The following is an 11,106-nucleotide window of genomic DNA, read 5'->3' on the forward strand; positions in this document are numbered from 1 at the left end:
GCTGCATAAGATTTTACAAGTTTGGCGACAGGGCTAACCCTTAGCACTAGCAAGCCTACATTTCTAGTAAAAACTGCTATTTAATCCCATTTCTCAAATTGCCCTGTGTGCTACTAAAACTGTACAGCCTACACTTTAAAAATTCTAATGCGGAATGTTCCTTCTGTTTCAGATTTGAACAAATTTTTGCTACATGTACATTAAGAAAGTATAATTATTACGGGCTACTACAAAATCCTCAGGGGCGAATCAAATACAAAGTTTACTAGCTCATTGGACTATAAACAAAAAGCTTTGAAGCGCAAGGCCTGCCTGTAGGCCTACATGTGTTTGTAAATATACATTCATTAATAGCTTTGAACTGCAAAATCTGCAAACTATACTCTAGTGCAAACAAGAAATTATATTCACTAAAATATGTTTCACACAAAATTACAAGTTCGCCTATAGATGAGAACCCTTGAAGCTTTCTGTGGTCCATGGATATGATATTATCAATTACCATCATGTGACTCTCAACAAAAGTTTCACAAGATCCTGTCTGACATGTCTGATGGGTTGGGCTGCTACACGTAATAAATACCTAGCTCTAGAGCCTGGGTAAACCCATGGTCCTGTTTTGGTGTCCAGGGCTTGGCAGTTTGACAAACCATCCTTTACCAAATACTTATAATGTAAACATGTGGTCTTGGCCAATTAAAGTTTCAGAGAACAAAAGTTTATAGCCACAGGGGGGTGTTCAGTTGTCTTTTTTTACGATACCTGTTTTGAACTTTTTATTCATTTGAATTAGACCTACATGAAATTAGCTATCAATGTAAACATGGTGGTCTCGGCCAATTTAAGCTTCAGAGAACAAAAGTTTATGGCCAAAGGGGGTGTTCAGTTGTCTTTTTTTGCGATTCTTGTCTTGAACTTTTTATCATCAATTTGAATTACAAGAAATTAGCTATCAATGTAAACAAGGTGGTCTCAGCCAATTAAAGTTTTAGTGAACAAAAGTTGTTAGCCACAGGGGTATTTAGTTGTATTTTGTTTACGATTTTTGTCTTGAACTTTTTATCAACTTGATCTACAAGAAATTATTTATCAATGTAAACATGGTGGTCTCAGCCAATTAAAGTTTTAGTGAACACAAGTTGTTAGCCACAGGGCTGGGGTGTTCAGTTGTATTTTTTTGCGATTGTCTTGCATTTTTTATCAATTTGAATTGCAAGAAATTAGCTACCAATGTAAACATGGTGGTCTCAGCCAATTAAAGTTTTAGTGAACAAAAGTTGTTAGCCACAGGGGGTGTTCAGTTGTCTTTTTTGAGATTCTTGTTTTGAACTTTTTATTCATTTGAATTACACAAAATTAGCTATCAAGAAAAATCAATTGTGTTTTTCATTGGCGAGTCGTGGCTGATCCATTAAGAGCACTGTACTCAAGCTCTGCTGTTTCTGGTGGTAGGCAGAGAGTGGGTTTGAGTCCCTGTAGTGACACTACCATAGTTGCATTGCACTTGGGTTGCCAGGACATTTCAGCAGTGGATCCTGTGATTTGAAGGTACTACAACTTACATGATGCATCACACCAAGCACCAAGTTTATAAAACTTTCTGAATTTTGCAATGTATTGGATGCAACGTATTGGATGCAATGTATCGCATGCAATGTATTGGATGCTTTGTGGGAAAATGGTGGGGATGTAATGGACATGATTGTTACCAAACACTGTATTCTGATAATTAAAACTCACAAAATGGAAAGTCCCAGTGAGATGTGCTTTCATTCCTATTGTTGAAACTTACCATTGAAGTAAAATATGAAAAGCTAAAAAGAAATTGTTCTGCTTATTATAACAACCCCAAAATGATGAAATAAACATGGATCCATGGAAACTTCTATTCAATCCGAGTCTGAGAGTCTCCAATTGTATCATGTAATACATGACATCAAATGGATACTTGCAAAGACTTGCAAGGCACACGAAAGAGAGGCAGACAGAGAAAAAAAGTGGGAGGACAACATCCTGGAGTGGACGGGCCTGATGCTATAAATGACTCCCTGAGTAAGTCCGAGTATCGAGAGGGTCGGAGGAAACTGATTGACAAGTCTTTAAGGGGTGCCCCCACGGTCAGAAGACTACGGGATAGGAAACAGGTAACAAGTCATATCCAGTATGATGTTGTTAAAAACTTGCAAAAAAAATGACATTGGGAATCTCTCACTCATTTGAGTGCTAAATTATCCATGACCTCTCCGTGTATGTCCAACAATGTACACATACCAGAGGGGGTACCATTTCAGAAACTTGAAGGGCATTTAAATAGTTTCTATTGTGTGAAGTGCAATGAATCAATAGACATTCTTATGCACACCCTCCATTAACCAAGTGCTTCTTTACTCAAAGTAATAAAGTTAGGTACGTTCAGTTATTATGCATTCTAGCATATCATTGTGCCCTGTGTGCTGAACCACTGAGAGAATACAACAATGGCCGCCTCTGGTGTTACTTCCTATTCTGAGAGGGCTGATGATTGGCTTTAAACCACACCATATTTCCAGGAATGCAACTTGGTCATACATGTAGGCCTAAATGACCTCATTTTGTTTATCTTTCCCCTGGTTAAATTGCAAAAGATATCTTCCCAAATCCCAATTACATCATCTTTGGAAATAAATGTTTGTGTGTGACATCATGGAGGAAGATGACATATAGGGCCTTCTTTGTATGTCTAGTGGGAGCAGAGCAGGGAATTTGACACTGGACCACAGGCCCTCGGCAAGTGATTTTAGCCTTGGGTCAGTGAACTCATAACCTAAGAAGTCCAGCTGGCTTGTGTTTTTTCAACTGACATGATTGAATAATAATTACTGTGTAATATCTTTAACAGAAAGAATCACCAAATGATCACTTTGAGTCTGGTAATTGTACATTGTACAATTCTGTTGAGTATCAAAATGTACTAACCCATTCCCCAACACAAATGAGATAACCTTCTCTTATGTAGAAAGTTCATATTAAGAATCTGCAGCCGATTTCACGAAACTTTACGCAAGTGCGTAAGTCCACTTTGCGCAATGTTTCTGGCGCAACTTGCGCCATAAACGTTGCGCAATTGTACTTACGCAGTTGCGTAAAGTTTCGTGAAATCGGCTGCTGGTCTTGTAAAATAAATTTGAAGACCACAGACCAAATGCTATCAATGCTATCATTAGTATTACAACGCCTTTCAAAATATCCAGTGTTTATAAGTTTTGACATTATTTCAAAATTATGTTATCCATTCAATGTTTTATTTTTAAAAACATTGACTGACTATCCCTACTAAAAAAGTGTTGCTAACCATGGCCCTACCAGCTCAGAACATTTCAATTGCTTTTCCAGGCTTCCAAATTGAAATAGTTTTTTGTATACTGTAGAGAGACTAGCAATGTGACCTTTAAAAAAAGATTAAAGCACTGATAAAGTGTTTTTCTATGTACAGTGTATTGTACTGCACCGTTGGTCGGAATAAGGTGGATTGTTTAGGAAAGGTTGACCAATGACAACAGAACAGCACAGACTTGCGTTGACCCGCCTACATACTTGTAATTTGGGGAAAAAATACACAAAATATGCAGGGCTTGAAGTATCCCACAACAATTGCCATGGTGTCCCTTACAAATTTACATTGTCGCCTCTTATCAGAGGGAAATTGCTGCACCCCTTCAAGAGCGAAGCTCAAGGCCTGATGTATGACTATAAGGACAGGTCAGCCGGCTGTCGACCTTAAGCGTTTAGAAAAGGAAAGTACTCAATGAAGTGTAACCAGGTCTGGGCCATCTCACCTGGTTACTATACTGTCAGTGAAAAATGCAAGCTGCAACCGACCATGAATGCACACGATTCCACGAACTCATAGAATGTGCATCATAAATGGTAATTGTACAGGTAGTTGTCACACAGTCTCTTTAGTTTTAGTATAAAAACTGTGAACTGAACCTCTATATAGCCTACATTGTACACGTACCTACTGGATACTTGATAAAACCATTTTCAAGCCAGGCCTCAAAATAACCCACAACAACAGCAATTGACATGGTGGCCTGTCCTTTTGCTTTGGTGCCCTTTGCAAAGTTCCCATTACAAATTTAGAAGTTCCCTCATGGATTAGAAGTGCCCCTAACCTGAACCAGAGGAATTCTATTTGAGGAATACATCCATGTTTCATAGCTTTCCTTTTTAAAGCTTTGTTGTGTTCCTATAACATTTCACAACCCCAATTGTTACAGTTGATCGTGTAAGTGCATTTAAATTACATCATCAAATTTTCCCCCAAAACCAAAAGTATGATTGAAATAAACACAAGTTGCACTAAAGTACCGAGCTGTTCACACAACGATAGACTTTAGGTACAGCTATTGTTCAAAACCGAAAGTTGATAGATCACATTCTTCAACCCTACTGTTGTGACATCTATGGGAACAGCAAGCTTGGACCATGGACTCTCAGCTGACACACACTAATATTACAATGTGTTCTTCAGTGCACAGCATTTAGCGCACCTTGCTCTGTGGTTTAATCTTTCAACATTGGAATTTCATGCCGCCCAAGAGATTATTTGGGGAAAGTTTCTCTTACTTTTTTGACATTGGTTGTAAGTTTTGAGAAATTTACACTCAATGCTTTATAGGTGGGGGTTGGGGGGGGGGAATGTACATTAAATGCATTGCATACATGTACATTACATACATGTACATGTACATGTAGTGAACATTCCATTGATTTGAGCTACAGACATGAAGTGTACAAGAAGCGGATTTTCCGATCTGTTCTTCTGTAATTTGCTATAGAACTTACATCATTGGCTAAGTAAACTTGCGTTTTCGTGAATCTCCGATAAAAATCACAAACTTTGGAATTTGAACAACTGAAACTATATAAATGAAAACAATAAGTTAAGTTTTCTGAACTGTTTGTTTACAATACTTTGTCAAATCTTTGTCTAAATAAACACTATGCACGCAACGTTCTTTGATAATGTTTACATAATATAGGCCTATTTTAAGACACTGACGATTTGATTAAATGTACAAATCCATCATCTACGTAGACCTACATGTAGTCTGGTACACAATGTGTTTTACGACTCTCAGCCCTGTACATACGTACAAGGGCACCCAGGCATTTTCTCCCTTTATGAAGAAATTGTAAATTTCTACTTTGAAGAGCATTTCAAGACTTCTGAAAGTATTATTTTAATGCTTTGAAGCTTTGACACAATTTCTTTCCTCTTGTCTCAAGCCAAACCATGTATACACACACGCAGGACGTACTACATCTTCAATCATTTGAAGGCTTCACTTACAGAGGAAGAAGAAGAAGCTGAACAACCATTAAATAATAGTTTACACTGCGAGTTGTTTTGTGTTAGTTTGAAATGAAAGTTAACACGTTCTGACGCTTCTCAAATGTGGTTTACTTAAATCGGAACTGCTTATCGGGCCAATTTACACTGGTCAACCTCTTTAAAAAAAATTCTAGAGATTTTCCAGTTAACGTGGCTTACATTCATGGCAAGTTAAGGACCAAAAATTACGGTTATAAACATTTTGGTACCTGTACATAAACATTGCTTCTCATAAATTAAAATAATACGTTGTATTTTAATAAAGACAAACAACATAATCATGCCTGATGTGTAAATTGTGTGTACAAATATTACGCACTGTACATCCACACAAATACCTAATGTACTAATAACCAAGGGTGGGTATCCAGTCAAATTGACAGAAGTGACCATGCCCACCACTATACAGGCGCATACCCAAAGGCTCAACTGTTCAATCATTAACAATACATTGTGTGGGCGGGGAAGCAAAATGGATTTTCATTAAATGCCCACGCAGCTTTAAGAAAATTACACAAGACTCAATATTATTAGTTTTTAAAACACAAATTTACATTTTTACAGGAAGATCGATGGAAAATGCTCATCCGCTAAGCCCCCTCCCACCTTAGCAACTGTCAAACAACGACACCCACGTGGGCAACGGATACAATGTAGTTTGTCTCTCTGCAAGGCTCCACACCCAAAGAAATGACGCAGCAATCAAAATGTAAGAAAAATCTGTAACAGCACTGTATAAATGTGAGACCTTCGAGCACGCGTTTACAGATTGTGATTGGTCTAGAAAGGAAATTGGTGGGGGGGGGGGGGAGGGGTGAAGCTAAAATGATCAATCTATTGACATCCACTTTCTTGTACCAAAGTCACAAGCCTGGAATGAAAATTAAGAAAGGGTAAATGTATCGACGGAAAATCCAGGAAAAAACTTTCTTCAGAAAATGCATGGTGGCTACATTTTTTCATCCTTTTGTGTTTAAATATATAGAGCTAAGAAAAACGATGGAATTTTGAATGCGATAACAGAACCTGCTAAAAACAGAAAGTTCTTGTAGACATACTTTATTTGTTAAATATGGCATGTCAGGGGTGAGTCTAGTGCAATAGACTGAAAGTTTGGTGTTTCTGGTCAACAGAGTGTGGGTTCAAGTCCTGTTCTTGACACTTTTGTATTTTCAAAGCAGAATGCCATCAACAAATGGTACACGTGGGATGGTATTTTTACTGGTTACCTAAATTTGGTAACTTTGTTTTGCTTAGCAAATTTGCTTTAAGCTGGTCAGGGAACTAGGCGCTCATGTTGTCAAACTCAAGACAACGTGAAACATGCAAACAAGTTTACAGTAAAATGAGTACATCGGGCCTTTCCAATAAAAAAGAATACTGTTTCCTGTAACATGCTGTAAAAATAGCAGTCAGTAAGTAGGATTTTACCTAAATATTATTTAAGTAAATACTGAATACACACATAGGCCTACATGTATTAGATGTACACTTACATTGTACAGTACATGTATGTGCACCCCCAAAGTAAAGTTCGTCGACCACAAAGAAGTTGACCTACATATTATGTGTACAGTACATGTGTCTGCAATTGTCTTGTTATTAAATTATTATGAAGTGGGATATATTAACTGAACAAATTCAAACCTCAGAACAATTTCAAAAACTTGATTTGTTACCAACGCATCAGATTTGGTAACAAATCAAGTTTTTGATTTTTAATCTGACAAAATAATGTTTCTGCATGAAACTGATTATTCTTCCTGCATGGACATGCACTGTTACAACTGTTCCAGATTTTCGTAAATTTTCTAAAAAAAGGTACAACATTTTATAATGAAATTTTCAAACAAACATGAAAACAACCAAAGGTATACTTTGCCTTAAAACCATGATCACTGAGCAATATACACAAAAGCACCCCATTATTTCAAATAAATAAATAAACAAGTGTTAGACGAATGCAATTGTTTTTCCCTCCAGCGTTTTGTTAAATGTTTAAATGTCATGGGGGTAGGCATTCCATGTAGGTAGGTCAAGTCACATGGTCAAACTTAATAACCGACCACTTAAAAGCGCCCCTTAGGCTTTGAATGCTGGAATCATCCACAAACAATTTAGTGTGCGAAAAAGAAAGAAAGAGATGGGGGGGGGGGGAGAAGATCAAGACAAAACTAAAAAAATTAATAATCAGAATGCGCACATTTATTTACATCTAAAACAATCTAAAACGTTCACCATGTGATATTAAACTTGGTGAAAAGATACAATTATAATATTAATATCTACCATTACGCCTACACAGAGTGTGTTTGGAGTGGACAAGGCTGTGTGGGTGTGCAGTTTGCTCTATGCAAATATTGCTCTAATGCTGTGGGGATGGGGTTTGGGGGTTGGGGGGGGGGGGTTGTGTTCTTGATTTTCTTCTGATGATACGCATTCGCCCATCTTGTTGATTAGGCACTCTTTTGATCCTATAAATTTTGGCATCAACTTTTTTGTTTGGTTTCTTTTCCTCTCCAGACAGCGCCTCTGTATATTTTCTAGAAAGATGGTGCTTTAGAAATGCTTATTATTATTCTTATAAAATTATGTTAGAAGTCTTGAAGTTGGATGAGAACAATTCCTTCATATAGGCCTATGTTGAAAATACATTTATTTGGACTACGGACGATGGTTTACACAGATACTGCAATCTTAATGAAAATCCACTGCCACACTTAACAGTCTAAACAAATGCTCAGTCTGAAAAATAAACACTTACTTATAAATCAACTTATAGATTATTTATCCTCCATGGGTTTTATTAATTTTCATGCAAATCAGCCAGGAAAAAATATGACACTTTGCCAATTGATGTTTTATAGAGTATTACATACACAATGAACTGCTTCTCTCCGACTTGTAAACATTATTATCAAACCTTTCCATGAACTTGAAAAAACTCTAATCAAACATTACATCAATTGTTTTCAAACCTAAGTCAATTTATTTTTATGCCAAGGGTATAATGTAGATAGTTCTCCTTTTTTGCGTTTTTTCTTATAACGTGTCGGACCTCTATTACATGTTCTAAGGGCCTTGTAACTTTATGAAAGCTCTAAAGAAATTGTTGTTCACTCAAGCTATACTGTTTTGGTCCATAAAGTACATCGTTATTGTATTCTCTAAGGTAGTTGCAATTATTTACTCTTTTATTGAGTAATTTCTTCCTGGTTTACTGCGCCATGAGATCTTTTGTGATGGACCCTGGCGCATTCTAAACACTATACAAAATTTGTAAATTTGTGCATTACTGTAGTAGTACATGTACATGTACATGTAGTAGGCCTCATGCGCCTTTGTTCGTGTAAGGTTAATGTACTTTTTTTCTTGGTAAAGGGCTCTAGTCTTGATGGAATTCTTAAATTTAAGATTTTTAATGTAAGACGCTAGTAGGCCTATTATTAAGAATGTGTTATTATTAATCAATGGACACAAAGGCAGGACTCCCACGGGAGATTCCTGCTACACACCCCCCCCCCAATAAAGTTGAAATGTGTAGCAATGCATCTAATAGAGCCATCTTTGGAATTAAACTTCCTGCCGCCCATGTTAATTGAACATTCATAAATACCTCAGACAGTTTCACTATTCCTATTTCTGGAGAGCGCGTCACGTGGGTGTGTATAAACATTTGTTTATGACCGGTAAAAAATGTTAATTCATGGGCGTGACACGCGACCTTGCACCTGTTCATATAAGACAGTTTCTTCAATCCTATTGGTCGAGAGCAACGGCTGAAACGGTTGTAACACATCACGCGATACGCGCGACGCGCACAGCATTCCCTTATTATAAGGAGTTGTTAACCCGAGGGCGGCGGAGGGCTTTACCATTTCATAGCTGGAGGGATGTTGTGTTGAAAGAAATCATTTAACATTTATAATTTTTGCATTTATTTTACTTTTTGACCGACAATGTGATGTTTTTGACCGAAAAGGTTTGACTGGGAACCAAACAAAGTATGTTAAATCAGTTTTCAACAAGTGGTTTAAACCCGCCGAGGCCTGATTCTTTATAATTTACCTCGACTTCGTCTCAGTAAAATTATCAAGAACCAGGCCTCGTTGGGATTAAACCACTAGTTGAAAACCTCTTCACCACACATTGATTCCCTTAATAAAACATTGTGATTGTGCGAGGGGTAAGGGGGGGGGGGTCAAAATTTCAAATGAAAATCAAAACCATTGTACAGCAATATTTTTAAAATTTTAGTTAGGCCAAAGAAAAAAGGAAAAATAGCTAATTAATTAGCAAATTCCCCCTAAACCAGTACTGCATACTTTCAACACAACTGAAAGGGGAAAATACCGTCCTACCAGGACGAGATAGCAAATTGATAGCTGTGACACAAAATACACGTCATAAATACTCTTCACGCAACCCAGTGTAGGCCTACATGGTGTAACAAATAAACATAAGACGTGCAGTAATGCACGAAACCATGCACACAATAAAATATGGCACTCCACCGTTCGGTTTATTCCCACACTATGTAAAATTAAAAAAATATGTATTTCTACGATCTAAAAAGGAAAAATTTTCTAACCATATTGAGGTACTAACCTTACTCATTTCCTATGCGGTTTTGCAGACATTTCCAGCGAACCCTTACACCTAAAACTGTCAAACATGATGCAGGATATAATGTCGATCATCCGCCCAAACCGTTCTGTCTTCATGCCGTGCAACTCAATTAGGGCAAGTGTGACTCGTTTCAACGTGTAGTTGGTGTCACTCTCAAGTAGTTTGTTCACCGCCCGGTTCATCCGGCACTAAATAATGTGACAATTGTTCAGCTCTCTAATTTTTGTCCCCAACTCTTGTATTTTGACGTTATATTAAGCATAACATACTACTCAACACATACAACATTTTTACTATTACTAGGAGAGAGGAGTGGGTGGGGGCAGAGGATCGAGAAAAAAAAACCTGAACTTGTAAGAGGTAGTACGGTGGGGGTGGGCGCCCTCTCTTGAAAGAAAGTTCGTCACATCGTCATGGGGGGGGGGGTGGGGGCGGATCCAGTCATCCTTTGTGGAAATACGTTGTAATTTCTGACACAACGGCTGTCGAGAATTTGTTTTATAATGACGACCATTCAAAACAGTCTCCATTTTTTACCCAAGTTAGTAGTAGACCTATTTCGTCAATTATTTTAAATAGGTCATTAAAAAAATGAATGTGCATCTTACAATAATGACCATGTGCATCTCACTAGAGGGGGAGACTTTCCCTCTTCCAAAAATTAATATCGGTCTCCCCCTTTGGATGAAGGGAGGGAGTGGGACGTACCGATCTAACTTTTTCACACGTCTTTTCTGTCCTCCATTTTGAGTCAAGAACACAAAAGAGCTTCTTTTTTTTTCTCCCAAAAAAAGAAAAAAGAGTTGAAGTAGACGATGCCCGACGGCGTCAAACGCTTGTTGTAAGCATAAATTATTTCTACCTCTATAATGTTGTAAGCGACATGCATAAGCCCCAATGTTGCGGTAAAAAGTAACGGTAGTTCAACAGGAACTTTTGACAAAATTATATCTCCTGACAACATGAAAGTCAAGATTGTGGCATATTTTGTTCAGCCAACAGCTCTTCTGACATAATATTAAAACATCCGTTTTGAAACCTTCTTCCCCGGTGTCCCAGGGAATTCTGTCCCCCCCCCCCCCCCCCCCTTAGGAAATTAA

The 11,106-nt window shown here is 37.7% G+C and overlaps 1 protein-coding gene across 1 annotated transcript in view; it reads right to left on the reverse strand.

The window, feature by feature from the left end:
- Window positions 1-10,282, reverse strand: part of LOC117291957 (bcl-2-like protein 1) — a 51,769-nt gene extending 41,487 nt beyond the window's left edge. Inside the window, exon 1 of the mRNA XM_033773980.1 lies at window positions 9,986-10,282. Coding sequence (XP_033629871.1) covers window positions 9,986-9,994 — 9 coding nt within the window. The 5' untranslated portion in view covers window positions 9,995-10,282. The remainder of the gene's footprint in view (window positions 1-9,985) is intronic.
- Window positions 10,283-11,106: the final 824 nt, after the last annotated feature.

This window comes from Asterias rubens, chromosome 6 (genome assembly GCF_902459465.1).
Source record: "Asterias rubens chromosome 6, eAstRub1.3, whole genome shotgun sequence".
In the NCBI taxonomy this organism is placed as follows: Eukaryota; Metazoa; Echinodermata; class Asteroidea; order Forcipulatida; family Asteriidae; genus Asterias; species Asterias rubens.